Source organism: Ricinus communis, chromosome 10 (genome assembly GCF_019578655.1).
Source record: "Ricinus communis isolate WT05 ecotype wild-type chromosome 10, ASM1957865v1, whole genome shotgun sequence".
Taxonomy (NCBI): Eukaryota; Viridiplantae; Streptophyta; class Magnoliopsida; order Malpighiales; family Euphorbiaceae; genus Ricinus; species Ricinus communis.
Window position 1 is genome coordinate 16,775,594 of NC_063265.1, and position 19,940 is coordinate 16,795,533.

The 19,940-nt window shown below is 27.0% G+C and overlaps 3 protein-coding genes across 3 annotated transcripts; 1 reads left to right on the top strand and 2 right to left on the bottom strand.

The window, feature by feature from the left end:
* Window positions 1-1,072: 1,072 nt before the first annotated feature.
* LOC8269735 (IAA-amino acid hydrolase ILR1-like 3) lies at window positions 1,073-4,638 on the bottom strand. Its single transcript, XM_002530468.3, is given in 6 exon segments — window positions 1,073-1,889; window positions 2,090-2,218; window positions 2,435-2,749; window positions 3,341-3,466; window positions 4,190-4,478; window positions 4,480-4,638. Coding segments are annotated over 6 exon segments (1,284 nt in total). The 5' UTR covers window positions 4,527-4,638; the 3' UTR covers window positions 1,073-1,511.
* Window positions 4,639-12,699: 8,061 nt separating this feature from the next.
* Window positions 12,700-14,349, top strand: LOC8283154 (secoisolariciresinol dehydrogenase). The gene is made up of 2 exons (XM_015726199.3): window positions 12,700-12,884; window positions 13,521-14,349. The coding sequence occupies exons 1-2, from the start codon at window positions 12,847-12,849 to the stop codon at window positions 14,308-14,310; spliced, it is 828 nt and encodes a 275-aa protein (XP_015581685.2). The 5' UTR covers window positions 12,700-12,846; the 3' UTR covers window positions 14,311-14,349.
* A 455-nt stretch (window positions 14,350-14,804) lies between these two features.
* LOC8269736 (tropinone reductase-like 1) lies at window positions 14,805-19,022 on the bottom strand. Its single transcript, XM_048369869.1, has 3 exons — window positions 18,869-19,022; window positions 16,275-16,319; window positions 14,805-15,824 (listed from the first exon to the last, which is right to left on the bottom strand). Exons 2-3 carry the CDS (start codon window positions 16,310-16,312, stop codon window positions 15,023-15,025), a joined length of 840 nt encoding a protein of 279 aa, XP_048225826.1. The 5' UTR covers window positions 16,313-16,319; window positions 18,869-19,022; the 3' UTR covers window positions 14,805-15,022.
* Window positions 19,023-19,940: the final 918 nt, after the last annotated feature.

Consider the following 19,940-nt stretch of genomic DNA (forward strand, 5'->3'; position numbering starts at 1 on the left):
TAGTGATTAAGAGTTGAATTCTATGATTAAATTATACAACATATTTCTTTTAATATTATACTTTTCATCTAAATAATATGCCTTTGACGTAATCCGGGAAGCAAGTATATAAAATCCCTGAAATAGGACATACATATAAACATAGGAAATAACTTTGACAGTCATTAAAAAGAAGGAAGAAGAAAACATATAGAGACTTTCAGAGGTTGGGATATAATACATTTCTGTAGCTGATTATGGTATGCAAAGGATGGCATAATTTAGAGAGTGTAACCCTCTCTCTCTAGGAAAATGGAATATGTGCATGTATACAAATACACAATGGTACTGCACAAATTTTTCATCCTTATTTTCTCACTATCGTGTTTTAATGGGCCTTCCAATATATTTTGGGCTTAGATTGAAGATCTTTTCGGCCTGTTAAAAATTCGATTGGTCTAACCCGTATATAAGCTCGGATATTTACCCGGTTTGTCAAGTCACTTAAAATATTTCGAATTTGGATGTATATTTTTTGTTATAGATTTATCAAAAACAAAACCTAGAAAAACTAAGTTCTTGTTTTGGAATTTACATCTATTTAAAGTTTATATAGAAAATTTATATATTTTTAAATATGGTAAAAATATTATACATAAATAATTAAAATTAAGTTGATTTTAAATTTAAACTTAAAAAATTCAGTTTTCATGAGAATTAGGTTCGAATTTAAATTTAAATCTATTCAGAATCCAGCTCATCTTAAAGCTCTAAAACAAAAATAGTATAAGAGATTTTATTCATCGATGCAAACCCATCTTCCAAATTAGGTTAAATTAATGTGGATGGTGATTCAAAATCTTGATCCAAATTGATCACACCCGTCCTTTAGATTTTTTTTTTAATCATTTGTTAACATTTAAGATGGGAACAATATTGAAGAGTGTCTGTCACAATATCAGAGTAATTTATCCAAGTTAGGTCAAGTCCCATTATTTTCCGATTTTTTCCTTTTCAACGGCTCATGCTAGTATGAATTAGTATTTCCACCTAAATTATCATAACAATAGTTAAAACTACTAAGAAGAATAAATAAATAAAAAAAAGCCCACATTGGGATATTTTTTTCTTTTGTTCATTTAGAATCTTATTGTTAATCCATAGATACTTACTATTTATCTTGTTTTTTTGAAAAAAAAAAAAAAGTATAGAAGTACTTGAAACAGAAATAACCAGAATACATAGTGGTGCAACTTCTATGATCTAAAGTTCAAGTCTTCTACATTTACTTAGGTCACATGACATACACCTAATTGATTGTGATTACTGCCCAAATATTGAACAATCTTGAAAAAAATCTTGAAAGCAATGAAAATTGTTTTATCCTTGTGTATGGATTAAACAGGCATCATACTTGACTGAAAATGCTCAGCTCTATCACATAAATAATCAGCAATTCCAGGGCCATTCTTAGTAGTGCCTTTCTTTTCTTTTTCCTTTTTTTTTTTTTTGGGTGATAAGTGTTGCCATTGTTATTGTGTATTAACAGCATGGTTATTCAAGTAAGAAATGGCAACTGCAGCATGAAGAGCTGCTCCAACAGGAAGGGCATCCTCATTAAGGAAAAAGTGAGGTGAATGCAATCTCTTAATTGGTTTTCCATCTTCATTTTTTACTCCAATCAAGAAAAGTGCCGCTTTTATCTTCTGTCCATAAAAGCTGAAATCTTCTGCTCCCATAAAAGCTTGCATAGGCAGCACATTTGATTCCCCAAACAAAGCTTCCCCAACTTTCTTGGCATGTTCATACATAGCTTCATCATTCACTGTTGCTGGATAGGGCCGCATTTTTTCCTCCATCAAGTCTACTGATGCAGTGCATCGATGAACTGCTGCTTGATTCTTTATTACCTGCCAGTAGTACATGTTATCAATGATATAAAATTCATCTAATAATACTAAATTTTGGCTTGATGATAGTGGAATCGTCTTCAGGATTGTGAGTTTCTGCATCTGGACTCCAATTAATTAGAGTCAATCAACAACAATGTTTAATGCAATATGCAATGTATTTAGGAATTATTTTCCTGTAATCCTTGGATCACAGTTACCTCTATTATCCTTTTTTGAAGCTGCAACAGACCTTCAGTAGTCATGCTTCGATAAGTACCTCCGAATTTCACAGTCTCCGGAATCACATTCCCAGCCTGGCCAGCCTCAACAAATCCCACTGAGAGTACCTACACCATGTGCCAAATATAAATCTTCATTTTGGTTGTTGGCCTAATGAAAGATTATATAAATCTTAATTCTGTTAATTTAACAATTAGGCCTTAAGTTATTGGTTTAGTAATTAATTTATTCAGTTCTTACATAATTAATTACTTGGTTCTAGCTGCCAAAGAATCATAACATTCGCACTGTATTATAAGAATTGAGAACATTAAAATTAGTACCTGAGGCACAAGAGGATCTTTCTCTCGGGAAATTAACTGTTGAAGTGCAAGAATGGCAAAAGATGCAGCAAGAACTGGATCTCTAGTATCATGGGGTCGTGCAGCATGTCCACCTTTCCCTTTAATAACAGCTATAAACCTTCCGGAACCAGCAGCCATTATACCAGGCTTAGAAGCAATTGAACCAACAGGCAATTCCGGTGCAACATGAAGTCCAAAAATAGCTTTGAAATTATCAAGGGCTCCTTCTTTCAACATATGGTAAGCACCGGCATGACCTTCTTCAGCAGGTTGGAAGACGAGCTTAACAGTACCCTTTTGATTATAGATCTCAGAAACCGAATCAGTTACCAGGAAAAGCACGTAATTCAAAGTTGAAGCAAATTAACTTAAAATCCTGAATTATGAATATATGTCAGGGGAGATTGTATTTTTTATATCAAATAACTAATATATATTTTAATATTTTAGTATTTATAAATACATTTAATATTTTTTTTATTTTTTTAAATTATAAATATTAATAGAAATATGAATTTTTTATAAAATAAATATTTAAAAATAATTTAATATTCGATTAAATATTTTATGTTCATAATAAATGATTGAAATATATATTTTTTATTTTATTCAAATTTAAAAAATTATTTTTCAAAATAAATTTTTAATATACATATGAATTTTATGATGCATGTCACATTGCTTATAAAATTTTAATTTAATAAATGATTAATATTAAATTCATATAAAGTTATATAAATAATAATAAAAATATAAATATGTATCTAAAAAATGCTAAAAGAATAAAACAAGTGATAATCTTTTGATATAAAAGAATATCAGTCTTTTAACTGAAAAACATCAAACTACGGAGTAATTTTTTGAACTTCATCCTATATTTTATACCTTTAGTTTTTCCTTGTTGCTTTGGAGCAACTTAGCTGCTCCAAGCAGCATTGTAACATGAGCATCATGGCCACAAGCATGCATTTTGCCATTGTTCTTGCTCTTGTGCTTCCACTCTATTAATTCCTTTTTTAGGTAAAAAGAAAATTGAAATAGATTAATCAAACACTGATTAATATGTAATGAAAGTTCAGACCAATAAAGAATATATCAAAAAGACATACATTAAATTTAAACAAAAATTTTCACTTAATTATATCGTTAGTTAACAACATGAAACTTGATCACTTCTTTTTATTTCAAGTGGAATTTTAGACTATCCCTATGATTTTATCATATAGGTTTACATTAACTAAGATAACCAAACATCTAAATAATGGCAATATTAAAAACCTACAGGGATGTAAAATTTTCATGACCTTGTGCAAGTGTTCAACTGTCCGGAACTACAGCTTACAAATGAAATTTAACACGATTTTAAGATGGAAGATAATATTCAAAGTAATCAAGGAGAGGGCTGATCTTTCAATGTTCTATATGAACAAATGTATTATATTCCTAATCAGTCTGTGCTTTTGTTATTAATTGAAAAAAGGAGAAAATAGGGAAGATAACATTTGAGGAGATGAGTGCATATCCATAACATGAACAACTTTAAATTTAAAGGCTCCATGTTTATAATTTAATATTTCCGCATAAATGGAACATTAAAACTTAAATTTTTTTATTAAAACGATAAGATCACGTGACCAAGTGATAGATGAGTTCTATGTCACGACAGTCACATGCGATTGACTCTCCACTTCCAAGATCGCAGAGAATTAAGAAAGTAAAAGAACAGCAGAAAACCTGAATAGGAAGGGCATCCATGTCTGCTCTAAGACCGAACCATGGCTGCAGACCTGACCCGATCGAGCCCACCAACCCAGTTTTGGCTATAGGCCAACTGTAATCAATTCCAAGGGACTCAAGCTCTGATATTATGACTTGACTTGTATTATACTCCTCAAAGGCCACTTCTGGATATTCATGCAGTCTTCTCCTAATCTTTTTTAACCAATCAAAGAACTCAGTCTCTTTCGCAGTTTCGAGTAGCTGACGAGTCAGCAAACTCAGCTCTTCCGGTTCAGAACGAATCGCAAGAACCCATGTAGTAGATTGAAAGGCTGACAACAAGCAAAGCCATGAGATTAGATAAAAAAGAGAAGCTTTTGCCATTTTGCTTTTTTAAATCTTATAATGTGTCTGCTTCTCCCTTTCTTTTAATCCTTTATTCGTATGCATGGAATAGAAAAGTGGCAACTTCTATGTATTTCCTGACTTAGGTGGATAATGGTTGGGCTTGCGTTAGTTGATTTGCTCATGGGTTTGACCCTAACGGGGTTGGTCTGCATAAATGATTGGGCCAAATCTTGCTGCCATTAAGATTCAAAGAAAGAAATAAAAACTGGATCACTCAGAATAAATGAATTCCATTAAAAAAAAAAATGTAATTCTAAGAAATTATTTACTCTTCTTCTTTAAGAATAGATTACTTTGATTTTGTTTTATAGTCTGTATTATCAAAATTTGAAGTCTTTCATGTTTATTAATTTTATTAATTTTTTTAATTAACACGCTTTGCACGTTACTTGTTGATTGTTGATTAAATAAATTCATTAAATAAAAATTCTGGACACAGAAATATAATATTAACCAATAAATTAATAATTAAAAACATAACTATTATAACTATGAAATTAGTATAAAAATCAAAATAGTATGAAAATACTGATTTAATTAATATCATAAATTTAGTAATACTCTATATATATTTAATTAATAAATTATTATTATATAACGGAATAATTCTGTTTCTTAATTTTGAAAATATTTTAGATATATTATTTTCTAGTTCTTTTATTTTACTCAAATTGTATACATGTAAGTAATTCTTAACAATCGTTATAAATTTATCTTACATAATATATCACTTATTTTTTCACTACATAATATTTTTTAAAAATAAATAGTATTTTTGTAAGACTTTTAATAGTAACATTGTTAAATTTAGGACAAAACCCTTTTGATCACTTTCAAATTTTTCTTCTCTACTAAATGTATTTGACTTGCTACATTATTTCTTTCATAAAATTATTAAAATATTTTTAGAATATTTATAAAAATAAATTAAAAATATAATATTTATTTTAAAATTTTAAAATAAGTAGATAAAATTATTAAAAAAATATAAATTTCATAGATTAGTTTGGATATGCATATCTTTGCACGAAGAATAAACAAAATAAATTTAAAGTGATTGATATAACTATCCATTAAGCATCATATGGAATCACCTGATATTTATAAGGATATCACTTTTCCTATTTTTCAATAACTCTGATCCTGAAAATCTTTATTTTAGTTTTATTTCTACTCTATTTTTGAATAATCAAACACGCCCTTAATAGATCAAAGTGTGATACCAAAGCATGTGCTATCACATTGTAGGTCCACATTCTATTAAAATCTACTGTCACATAATATATAATAAGTGGAATCTTATTACACTATTTATTATTATAGAAGTATGATAATTGAGATATCAAAGAGTTACTTGGAATCATCTTGGTCTCTTCCTTTAATTTATTTTCTTGGATAGAATATAGAGGGTATTGGTCTTTTCAGACTAACAAGGAAAACAAAAGTTAAAATTTATTTAAAGACCATCTAATAATAGTTTAAACCAAAGAAAGAGAAAAATATATATTTGAAGCTAAACTTCTTTAAGTATTTTAAGTACTGTTTTCAAAAATTAGAATTACAAAGGTTTAGATTTTAAACCTCATTCAGTATAAAGCAAACATGTAATTGCTAAAATATATTTGATTATGTTAAGTTTTAACATCATCTTAATTAATTAATCTGATCAAAATATATTTAATTTTTCAAATTGAGATTTTTTATATTTAAATTGAATACGATAAGTCATATTTATAATTTATATTTTTAATTTAAAACTGAACAATCAAAAACTTATTAAAAATTTAAATTTAATATTTAGAAAATATATAGTTTTATTGAATGAGAAATTTTAATTATTAATTTTAAATTAATAATTAAAATTGTAGAAACATTCTAATATATAAAAAATTCTAATTCTAAAAAATTCAAATACATTATATCATTTACTTAGGTACTTAAATGTAGAATAAGATGATTAAAGAATTTAAGTTTTTAAATCTAAAAATAAGTAAGTAACTAAAATTATTCTGCAAAAAATCCAGAAAATTGTATATAATGAGTATATAGAGGTATACTACAAGTATATTTTTTGAATTACAAAAATAGATTCAAATTCGTGCGTTATTAATATATATCCTATAAAGTACTTGTATATTGACTATTATATTGATATAAATAATAAATAAATTATAAATTATAAAAACAAGTTTAAAACAAGTTTTAAAAGTTACAATAAAGAGTATATAATGAGTATACAATAAGTATATATTAGAAAGAAAAAAAAGTATATAGTATAAAATATACTATGAGTATATAGAAGCATACAATAAGTATTTATTATGAGATTATAGAAAATTAATATTTAAACCATGTCTGATTAATTTATATGTTGTACAAAATTTATATATTGAAGATTAATGAGTATATACAGGCATACAACATATATATTTACAATAAGTATATAAAATATATTTAAAAATAAACAGTAAAAGATATATAATGCATATATAACTAGTATATTTTAAGTATATTATATTGCGACTGTTACTGATTTTGAAATAGTCTTCAATATTTTCTTTCATGTACAAACCTGGCAATGGTACCTATTTTTCTTTATGACAACGAACATTGAAAAATATCAAATACAATGGCAATAATGAAGAAAATGAACCAAAGTCCTTATGGTTACTGTTTACATTACTGCACAAAAGAGATGATGCTCACTACATATGAGTCAACAGTATATCCCGTTGGAAATGAAAACACATAGAATATATCAAATGATATCAAAAAAATAAAATTGTTTGCACTAGAAGGCAAAGTTAAATTAGGAAGACCAAAGAAAAGAAGAGCAAAGTCAGTATGAAAATATAAGAATCACAATGATCCAGAATCATATCACATATGAGATATTTTGCGCTTGCACCCCCCACTATCCTCACAGTTTTGTTCCTTTGGTGGGTTCGAGAACTTTTCAAGAGGTCACCCATCCTAGAATTTCTCTGGACCAAGCACGTTTTATTTTGGAGTTCCTATGACTCTAAGCCAAAAAATCAAAAGGCGCCTCATGTGATTAGTTCCAACTCTTTACATATATGTTATCAACTATTTCCGCCCCATTTTGATGTGCAATTCGATTCATTTTATATATCCCCGTACCTTAGAGTGCTGCCATTCTAGAAGCCAGTCAGAAGTCGCTCCTTGTTCAGGCATCCTATCCTTGTTGCCGTCCACTTCCCACCCTCATCGGACCGCTTTTCTAGGTCAGGCTGTTACAAAATCAAATGCGGGAGATGCGGACAAGTGGAGCACAATAAAAAGATATGCATAAATCAACCATGAATAAAAATTACAGAATATTAGAATATTTTAGAGATTGTTAAAAAACTTCTTTAAACATAGTACTAAAGACCATTTTAAAGATATTAGATTCCTTTTATTTTTTGACAACAAATAGTATACTTTGAATATATAAAGAGTATATCATATGCGTATCAGCTACTATTTTTGCATCAAATAAAATGAATATATTTTTAAAATATATTAAAGTAATAATTATATATATTTAATGAATAAATATAATTAATAAGTGAAAAATAATTAGTATAAAAATACAACTCATATATGCATAAAAAATATAGAGTAAATGTTAAAGGGAATATAACAGTAAAATGTATATTGTGAGTATATTATGAGTATACAACGGGCATATATTACTATTTATCTTTTTGAAATAATTACTTACTATTAATGCGAGAGATGCAGACAAGTAGAGTACAATCGAAATACATGCGAAATCAACCATGTATAAAAATTATAGAATTGTATAATATTTTTAGAGATTGTTAAAAAAAATTCTTTAAATATAGTACTAAATATCATTTTAAATCAATAGTCCATATATATATATATATATATATATATATATATATATCAAAAAATAGAAGATTATTTTAAAAATTTGAATTGAGAAAAAACAATGAGAATCATAGTATCATATATCTAAAATAAACTCGTTATCTACTTAGTATATACTTTTCACTGTATATTTAAAAAATTATTTTATTTTTTTTAGAAAAATAATTTTTCTATATGATATACAATTAATTTATTTGTCTTATATATCTACATTATATAATAATCAGTAAAAATAATTTTATGAGTCATATATCAAGCACATATAATATAAATATAAATTTACTAAATTTTAAAAATATATACTTATGATATATCTATATTTACTCGATATATAATATTTTCTGGATTTTTTACAAAATAAATCTATGTACTTAGTTTTATATAGATTTGAATTTTGAAATTCAATATTTATCTTCTATAACTTTGAAATATTTAATAAATCATATAATGTGATAGTTTTTGAAGAATTTTAACAAAATAAAATTTAAATTAATATATAATCAACTAAATATATATTTAAAATTGGACTTAATTGTTATAAAATTGAAGAATTGATGAATTCATATCTTCAAGAAGTTTCTAATTTTTAATTTTTCTATTTGATGCATATATTTGTGAATTACTTATGAGATTGTTGTTAGATTTGTTGTACTTTTTTAGAGTTTGAATCAATATTTGTTTTGAAAAGAAATATGTGGTTTTTTTTATTGTTGTTAGATGTCTCTACCATCCATGGCAAACAATCAACTACAAAAAAAAAATCCTGTCGCATGAACAATAAACCACCGATTTTCAAGAAATAACGAAAAATTTCAGAAAAATAAAAAGCTGAAAAAAAAATCGGAATTAGAGAGAATAAAAGAAGAAAATCATAATTAAATAGAAGATTTGGTATAAAAATCACTATAAGATAAAAAAAATATATATATATATAAACTAAATAACGTTAAAAATAAAAAAATATAAAACTAAAAACAAAAAATAAAACATATAAAATTCGATAAGCTGGAGGACTGATAAAGTTGGATAAACGGCTTAAAAGAGTAAAAAGCAAACAAAATAACTTTCTTTTAAGCTTTCTATTTCGTCCCTTTCATCCTTTGACGTTTTGGCCATTTGTTTCGCGGGTGGGTGGGGTGGCCTGTGAAGTGGAGTTTGACCAATTAGCGGCTCCATTTTCTTGTTAGTTGTATTATAATTTAACATTAGTTCAATACCCATATCATTTTATATAAATAAACTATTTATATAAATTTATTTTAATGTGAATATTAATAATATTATTAAAGATAAATTATTTAAATATAAATATATGAATAATTAAATTTTTAATCAGAATAAGTAAATGATTATGAACTATTTTACAAATTAAAAGTTCCCTTAATTAAAAATTATAAATTTTGTAATATAATTTTAGAAATAAATTTTTTAATTTTTTATTTATACTTTAATTATATTTAAAGATGAAATTCAAATATATATTAATAAATTGATTACTGTAATAAAATGGTCTAATGCTTATTTTTTAAGCGAAAATCATTTTATATGAATAAAATATGGTTAAATACATAAATGAGTCTTTGAATTTGTCTCGTTTTTGTAATTGTTTTCGTGATCCCAACTTTAATTCAATTGGATTTTTTAATTTTATAGATTATTAGTTTTAAATCCTTCGATCACAGACGTTATACATATATATTTTATGCTATCCAAAAATATATAAGTTGAAATAAAATAATAATATATTTAAAATATAAAATAGCGGCTAATACATAAATGGTTTTTTGATTTTGTCTCATTTTTACAATTGTCATTCCAAACTCAATTTTGATTTAATTGGACCTCTCAACTTTACTAGTTATTGTTTTTAAATCCTTCAATCATAGACATTAAGAGCGTGTGCTTTATGCCATCTAAACAATATATAAATTTAAATAAAATAATAATATTTACTATAAAATAAATAAATAAAATAAAAAAGTAAAACAATAAATTTTAATTCTCAAATAAAACTTTTTATTTTTTATATTTGTTAAATATTTTATTACTATGGTTGTTACTATTGGCATAGTATGTGAGAATAAAAATTAAAATTTAATAGTAGAAAAGTTGAAAGATTATAATAGTTTATTTTAATTCTTTAGAAAATATATTAAATTAATAAAATAATTTTAATAAATAATAAATATATTAAAATTAATGAAATATACTTTTCATAAAAAATTAATTCAAAATATTAAATTTCTGTTATGAAGAATTTAAAAATAATAATTAGTAAAGTTTATATCCACAATTAAATTAAAATTGAATCTAAAAGATCAATTATAAAAATAAAATAAATTTAATTATTTAATTATATATTTTATTTATTATAATAAAAATATTAATTTATTATTACTATAGTTAATGGAGATACTTTCTTTCATATATATATAATATATTTATAGGGAGAGAGAGAGAGAGAGAGAGAGATTTCTTGAAAGCATTAAAAACCATTTTGTTCTTTAGTATGCAATGAAAAGGAATCAACACATGACTAGAGATGCTCCACCATCTTAGAAATAATCAACTAAATAATCTTAAGAAAAGCAAATATGATAATAATTCAAAAGCTATTTCCTTGATTTCATAAAAAAAAAAAAAAAAAAAAAACAAAAAGCTACTTCCTGAATGATGGCTGGCAATCCATGATTCCGCACCTCTACACGTTTGTCCTCATTAAACACAGTGTAGTGCTGTTTGTCATTTTCCGAGAAAAAAAAAAAAAGAAGAAGAAGAAGACGAAAAAAATGACAAGAAAATATATTTTTAAATCTTTAATTTTTTAATTTTATTTTATTACACTATTTAATATTGTATGTATATTTAAGATGATAAATAAATTGTGATATTGTGACAAAACCATAAAGATGCATTTTAGTCTATATACTACAAGTAATATTGTATGTATATAATTTGATATGTTAATTTAGTAGTAAAATATTATTACTTTAACCATAAGTATCAGATTTAAATCTCACGTTCGAATAGAAAAGAATGATTACTTATGATCGTTCTCAGTCTTGCCTTTGTAGTTGACTCAAAATGATGGAATAGAGAAAACCAGATGCAGTAGATCCAACCTTAATTTATGAATAAATGTGGAGGTGTTAATAAACTATTTTGTTATAATTTGTATAAGTCTGATGAATGCTGTAACACAAATGATGTTAATTTAGCTTAAAAGCTGAATTTGTAGCTATCTTTTGATATAGTAACATCAAATCCAAATAGTATGATAGCATATTAATTTGTGACATTGAGACCTGAAAATTGAATAAATAAATAAATAAATAAATATAAATAATAATTAATAAATAATATTTTATCTATTTTTTAATTGGTTTTGTCTAGTAATCATGTAAAAAATAAAATCTATCTAATTTTTTTTTATCATTTAAGAGATTTTAACTTTTATATTTAATATTTATGTTTTTTCTTGTTGATTCATGCCGCACTATGTATAGAATTTAAAAAAAAAATTAATTTTAATATTATTATGTTATTTTTATCTTAGATAAAAATATATATTTTACTTCCGCACTCAAATTTAATATCAATCAATCAATATTAAAATTTATATATTTTAAAAATTATTACAATTTAGATTAAACACTATTGATTTCATATTATTAATGCTGAATTTTAATATACACATATGGAGTTTGCAATTCTTTGTAATTTTCGGATTCCAAACTGTAGTTTTTGAAGTTTATATCACTTGATTTTAAAATGATAATATTTTATAATATTTAAATAACACGTGTAAAAAGAGTATAAGAGATTATTTCTGTCAAGAAAATAAAAATATATAAACCGAAAACGAATCATCTTCAAAAGAGAAGAAATAATATATAATAAAAATTTCAAGTTTGCAATTTAGTAGATTGTTTTATATTTTATTTAGCTTACAGAATTCGAATTCGAATCGACATTATTCAAAAAGCGAAAAAAGTTAACGGAAAAAGCTACAAATGTTGTATTTTAAGTTGGATCCAGCTGGGGCGTCTTTAGGGTCAAAAACTGCACCAGAATTCAAAGCATGAGTCAAATATGTAATGCTGTTAGTGTCACGTGAGTTTGTTTTAATCTCCAAAACTTGTCCACGTGCGGCGGGCACGTGACATTAGGAGTTGCTAATTAGCTGTTTTCTTTTTCCTTTTTTCTAATGTATTATTGTTGTAGCGACGTGCTGCCTAGATAAGACATTCCTTTGAGCCTCCCTCATTTACTTCCACGTTGGCCGGCTGAACCTTTATCAATACAGCACTATAATTCTCTTTATCTCTTTTCCCGTGTCTTAATTCTTGCGTGTGAGAGAAACAATGGCTCCAACTTCATTAATTTCTGCAGTTGCAAGAAGGTCAGTTATTCCAAAGAAGCTTTAAATAAATCAGCTTTTATATTGTTCTGTGTATGATTTCTTGCTATGCATCTTTTCGTTGCTTCTCCTTTTCTATTTCTTTCCCTGTTCATGACGAAGATGGTGGTGGTGGTGAATACGGTCCCAAATTTGTACTTAATTTGCTTTGCCTCGAAATATAAAAGAAAGAAAAAAAGATATCATAGAAGGGGAAGAACAGAAAATTAGAAATAAACTTTTTCTTTTTCCTTTCTCTAACTTAGAATGTAAGAGATCGTGTAGAAAAGGTTCCAAGAGTGACAAGTGTGTGAGATTTTAGTTGAATGCATAAATCTTCTTTAAAGACTGAGAATATTACTGTATTTTCTTCTAAAAGAAAAGAAAAGATTAATTTCTTTGCCGTATGATGAAATTGTTTTACTTGCATAAACTAGGAAATAAAAGTAGATCTTGAGGAGGAAAGTGGATTATTTTATCTGAAGTTAGAAACCATATATTTTAATTTAAAAAAAAGAAAAGAAAACTAAGATCAATATATGAATTTAAGTAGATACCGAGATCTTTTTTTTTTCTTTTACAATTCAGCAGAAAGTTATTTTTGAAAAAAAAAATTATTTTGTTTACTTGATCATACAGGCTAGAGGGGAAAGTGGCCCTAATCACAGGGGGTGCTAGTGGGATAGGTGCATGCACCGCTAAAGTGTTCGCCCACCATGGTGCCAAAGTAGTGATTGCTGATGTTCAAGATGAATTAGGCCATTCTGTTAGTGAATCCTTAGGCCCATCAAACTCAACATATGTCCATTGCAATGTCACCGACGAGTCCCATATTAAAATTGCTGTTGACAAAGCTGTTTCTACCTATGGCAAGCTAGACATTATGTTTAACAATGCAGGTATTGTTGATGTTAATAAACCACGCATAGTCGACAATGAAAAAGCTGATTTCGAACGTGTCCTTAGCGTTAATGTCACCGGAGTTTTCCTTGGGATCAAACACGCCGCCCGTGTCATGATTCCGTCGCGATCCGGTAGCATTATTTCTACTGCTAGTGTGAGTTCGAGTGTGGGTGCTGCAGCCTCGCATGCATATTGTTGCTCAAAACATGCTGTTTTAGGTCTAACAAAAAATGCTGCTGTTGAGCTTGGGCAATTTGGCATCAGGGTCAACTGTCTGTCGCCTTATGCCCTCGCCACGCCTTTGGCGACCAAATTTGTTGGCCTTGATGATCAGGGACTGGAGAATTTGATGAATTCACTTGGTAACTTAAAGGGTGTCACCCTTAAGGCAGAGGATGTCGCCAATGCTGCACTTTATCTAGCTAGTGATGAGGGTAGGTATATTAGTGGGCATAATCTATTAATAGATGGAGGATTTACCATTTACAACCCATCATTCCAAATGTTCCAATACCCAGATTCCTGAAAATATTATTTATGAGATAATTAGTTTTTTTTTTTTTAATTTTATTTTTTCATTTCTGAAAAGATGTCTCAACAAGTTAGTTGAGATAATAATAAATTTCTTTTAACTTAACTAAGGGAGTTTGAATTTTTGAATTGTAGATATACAACTATTTTAATATTTTTAAAATATTATTTTATCATCCGCAATAATTTTATCTAAATTATTTTAAAATAAATAGAATTAAATATATTTGAGTTCCCTACATGATTGGTCATTTTGTCTCAGGTCCATTAAGCTTAATTAATATATTAAAAGATCAAAATGTGACTGTTTGTTTCATAATTTATGAAATTAAATTATACAGACTTGTGTATATAATATCAGAACTTAGGCTTAAATATTTAGAATAAGAAATCTATAAAAGAGAGAAGTTTATTTTACATGTATAGTTGCTTAACATTTGTAAACCAAATCAGTCATAAGACTATATCACTCAAACAAACAAGTTATACTAAAATCGAAATTAAGAGAAAATATTTAAATAGATCATCACTCAAGTCAATCAACAAATCCTAATATAATGCCGTCATGTAATAAGGTGTTTGGGGAGCCTTAAGTTGTGAGCATACAAATTCAGAAGCCAATTAATAAAAATGAAAATTCCGCCCCCCCAAAGCCCATAGCCACACTAATTCTAGTAATGTGAAAGCTTGCAATGGAAACTTGGTACTTAAAGTAGGGATTGCTGGGTAGGGTTGAAATTCCTCATCACAGTAGGATTCACAACGCTATACCCCCCATCAACCACAAGATTAAGCCCACTCACATAATTAGCTTCATCACTAGCCAAGTATAATGCAGCCTTTGCCACATCTTCTGGCCTAAGAACCTGCCCTTTAAGATTACCCACTGCACTTATCGCTGCTTCTGCGCTAGCTATTTCAGCTTCACTTAGTGTTACTCCAGCAATAGGAGTCACCACTCCTGAAGGTGAAACACAATTCACTCTTATTCCATGCTGCCCTAATTCAGCTGCTAAGTTCTTGCTTAGCCCCACGATTCCATACTTAGTTACTGCATAAGGGTGAGTTGAAATGCCCCCAATTGCTGTACAAGCACTTGAAGTGAAAAGTATGCAGCCTTTGCCTTGTTTCACCATGACTCTAGCTGCATGTTTTGCTCCAAGAAAAGCACCAACTACATTCACGCTTAGTAAACGATCTAGCTCTGATTTTGTACTGTCCAAAATGCTTCCAAGATAGCGATCTATGACTCCTGCGTTGTTGTACATGATATCTAGCTTTCCATATTTTGAAACGGTGGTGTCAACAACATTGCTGATTTCATCTTCGTTTCTTACATCACAATGCATGTAGAAAACGTCTTCTCCAAGATTTTCAGCTATAGCTTGGCCTAGTTCATCTTGGATATCTGCAATCACTACTTTGGCACCATTCCCATGGAAAAGCTTTACTGTACTTGCTCCTATTCCACTTGCTCCACCAGTTATAATTGCCACCTTCCCTGCTAACCTAAAATAATTTGGAATACTTCCATTAACCCATTGGACAACTGTTCAATTTTGATAGTCTATAGTAATAGAGGAAAAGATTAGTCCGATGAAAGAGCTGTGACATCTTACAATGAAAAAGGAAATACTGGAAAAGACTGAATTCAAGTCATCTTTTCCATATTATTATTATTATTATTATGTTTATGGCCTTTACGACCAATGTAACATATGCTCATCTCATTAAATTTCAAATAAATTAGAAAAAAGAAATCAAATCTTTTAAAAGATTAAACTCCCAAAGTATGAAAAGAAATATTCTGAATCTTCTGTGGAGGTGATATAAGATCAACTAAGTAAGAGTATATATGTTTTTCTTTAGACAAAAAATAAAAATAAAAATCAAAGAGGAAAATCGTAAGAAGAAATTAATAACGAGAAAGAGACAAATAGTAATATCTTCTTTGGTTACCTTTGACGGGGTGAGGAAGAAACATTAATCTTTTCCATAACCAGCCTGCAAGAAGCAAATTAAAGAAACTGGTGATTTGCCTCTAATTTGACGCGCTTTCATTTATATTTTAGCTATGTACTTATAGGAAACTAGAACACATATAAAAGACTCTACAAATTAAAGAAGCTCCATTTGGTTAAATTTGAAATTGATTACCTGTATTTATTCCATTTATGTCACGCCCAAGGAAAGAGGGAGAGCTGTTCTCTCTTCAATTATCCTCTTCAACTCATTCTAGATCCCTCTTCTCTCACTCATTACACCCTGGTTAAAGCTTTATACTTATTTCCTTCAATTTGATCCCTAACGTTTTATATATATGTGGAAAATTCTATAGTTATTTTGTTTTAAAACAAAATAATCACACTGTGTATTAAATAACCAATAAGATTACCAATTATAATGGGACTTGCTAACGTAAAATAAAATAGTCTTAAGAACTCATACACCCTTAAAGTGAAAAATTAGTATATTTTCGAAAAAGTATAAAAATATTGTCATTTTTCATAATTTAGTAATCAATTTTGCAATTACGAAAAGGTTTTACATTTTTCGTAAATTTATCAATTCTTTTAAATCATTGAATTTCATAAAAGTAATTACTTTTCATAATATCATTCATTTTTTTACCGATAACACATGAGAAATTAATATAATCTAAAAAAAGATTAAAAAATTATCCTTTTCTTATAAAATATTAGTTATTTTTTTGTATATAGAAAAATATTAAAAAATTCAACAGATTGTCAATCATTTATAGATATAAATTCTACTGGATAAAATCTAAGTTAAAAGTTAAATTTTTTTTATTTTATTCAACTTTATTTTAAACAAAGTAATAGAAAAAATTGTATAACTTTCGCTTATAAATGAACTACTGTAAATCTACTTCCTACACTTAGTATGTGTAATATGCTTATTCTAATTTATATTAGTTTCTATTAGAATTTATGAATTTAGAATTTTAGTATAAATTCTAATTGAATTCTAATATATAACAATAATATTCCATATTTAGAATAATATAGTTTTCTAATATCTAATAATAGTATTTTTTTTTCTAAATATCCAATAACAGTAATAATAAATAATGTTATTATTTTATATTTCAGATTAAAATATTTATTTATTTAAATATTTTTATTAAACATTATATATATATATAGTAATCCTATTTTAGTAGACAAATGAAGAAAATGCCCTGGTCGTTCTAATTAATTACAAAATACCAGTAACGCGTTTTTACATGTTAAACCTCAGTTTTCCCTAATTTTCAATACCTCAAGAGCTACTTAAAATTCGAATCTAAACATTGATAATTAATTTTAAATCAATCTAATCCGTTATAGTTTGCTTTTATTTTATTTAGCTCTAAAAATTTCTTTTAAAAAGTCTTAATTACATTATGATTATAAATCATTTTATATTAAAAATTTCTCATTTAAATTACATAAGTTAAACTTTATGAATATTACCTAATAAAATATATAATAATAATTATATTATTATTATAAATAGTTATTACAAATAATTTGCTTATGGGCTTTATTGATATTTGATTTGCTAATAAGCCTGTTATTCGGACTTGAGGTTTGAAGACTTTTCTGTTAAGTGAATATTTTGGCTGTTTATACATATTCAATGCACCTTTCATATACTCTATTTACTTTTGTTTAGGCGAAAGACATTATCAAACCACATAATGCTAATTATAACCTTGTCAACTGTATGAGGCGGTCGTTCATCAATTTTCCAATTCGAATGGTTTTTTCTTTTCTGCAAGAAAATAAAGTCCAATTTCGTGTGGCGTTGCCCCTCATAAATTCAACATTACTAAATAGGCTATACCATTGCCACGATCCAAGATCCTATATCCAATTAGAATTCAGAATAGGACGTTTGAACCTACGGGAGATGAAAACAAAAAGGAACAAATATAAAAAGAAAAAAAAATGATGCAGTTTCACTCAATTTTTAGTGTATTTTTTTTCAGATAAATAATAATATGCGATTGTATATCGTAGTACAAAAGATTTGACTCCCAAAAGATTGTAAAGATTTAAACATCTTCAATCTGATCAGCTATTATTATCATTTTGTCAATGTTTAATAATATGAATTTAGAACTTAACAATTTGAAATATTGTTATTTTACTGTCACTTTTATTATATCAGTGACTTCTTAAATTATAATTTCACGGTTAAACAATCAAATTAGAAATTATTAAACTCTAAGCTTAAGTTATTAGATACGACCAATATAATAACAATAGTTAATCAGAATAAAAATTATTAAATTTTTACTGACCGTAATATATTAACAGCGAAATATCTTTTTCTCACAATTTATAATGCCATATTTCTCGTTATCTAAATAAAATATATACTAAAAGAAAAACACACTTATCCAACACTAAATGCATACAAGAATAACATAATTGAAAGAAACATCTGTCTCATATTATATATTAGATAATGAAGCCAACTCTTTAGATTTTCTTTTAGACAAGAGAGAAAATAATAACAAGAATACAGTATTTGCTTTTTGTTACCTTTGTTGGGAAGAAGCAAAGCTTTCCTTTTCCGATAGCTAGAAATCTGTACTGCTTGCTTATCTCCTTGGCTTTTCCCCTTCTTTTGATTGAGCAATGAAGTTTCAGCTTCTGCCTAAATTTCTGTGCTTCTTTCATTCTTGGGAGGCATATGCAATTATTTATAGGACAGCAGGATGAAAAAAATATCATAATGTTGAAAAGGCCCTTTACTTTCTCATATTTGAAATTCAGCACCTATAATTGGTAATTATCTCAATTTGTATCCATTTGCATTTTAGTTAAAAGCAAATCAATTCTATTATTTCTTTTCCTAATTAATAATCTATTTATTATGATTCCTGATAAACAAATACATATATATATAAATTTTTTTTATTTGTTATACTTATGTTTGATGAGTTCAAAGCTATATAGTTTCTAGGTGCACCAATAAATGTTGACCTTGTTTTTTAATTTTAAAGTCTTTTTTTTTTATTTGAATAGCTAGAATTTGATTTCTCAGTTATCATGAATCAGTGAAAGCAATTTCTTTCTTCATTTGCTTTTAAATTAAGAAAAATGGTTAAATTTTTAGTAATTCGCTGTCCAAATCAAAAAGACAAAATGTCGAAAGGATCTCTCTTGAAAAACTCTAAACTAAAAATTGCCGCCGGTGATACGTCTACCATTGACGATAATCTCACAACTCAGTTTTCATTTTTTTTTTTCACTTACCTCTCTTTGTACATTGTCTAATTAGAACTTTTAGAGTTGAAATATCGCATGTGTAAATTAATAATTAATAGAAAATTATCTTCTTTATTATATACATTTTAAATGATATCGCTAATTTTTTAATTATTTTTTACAATTAAATTGTTCTTTTTGTCTTGAATGAAATATTTTTATTTCTCAATAGAAAAGGATAAAACGGAATATTCACTTGGATCAGCCACATCCTTTTCATTTTTATTTTTTTGAGAAAATTCAGTCACATCTATTCGCTTGTTTGTCTTTTATTATTAATTCCAAATAGTTTTTAGTTGTTAGTTAGTGTTTTAAATGAAAATACAGAAGTACTTGAGCAATC

What these genes read in the sequence shown, in the direction of transcription:
- LOC8283154 (XM_015726199.3), top strand. Translation starts at nt 12,847, where the DNA reads ATGGCTCCAACTTCATTAATTTCTGCAGTTGCAAGAAG. An exon ending in ATTTCTGCAGTTGCAAGAAG is followed by an intron (nt 12,885 to 13,520) that starts GTCAGTTATTCC and finishes TTGATCATACAG; the next exon opens with GCTAGAGGGGAAAGTGGCCC.
- LOC8269736 (XM_048369869.1), bottom strand. Translation starts at nt 16,312, where the DNA reads ATGGAAAAGATTAATGTTTCTTCCTCACCCCGTCAAAG. An exon ending in TCTTCCTCACCCCGTCAAAG is followed by an intron (nt 15,825 to 16,274) that starts GTAACCAAAGAA and finishes AAATTATTTTAG; the next exon opens with GTTAGCAGGGAAGGTGGCAA.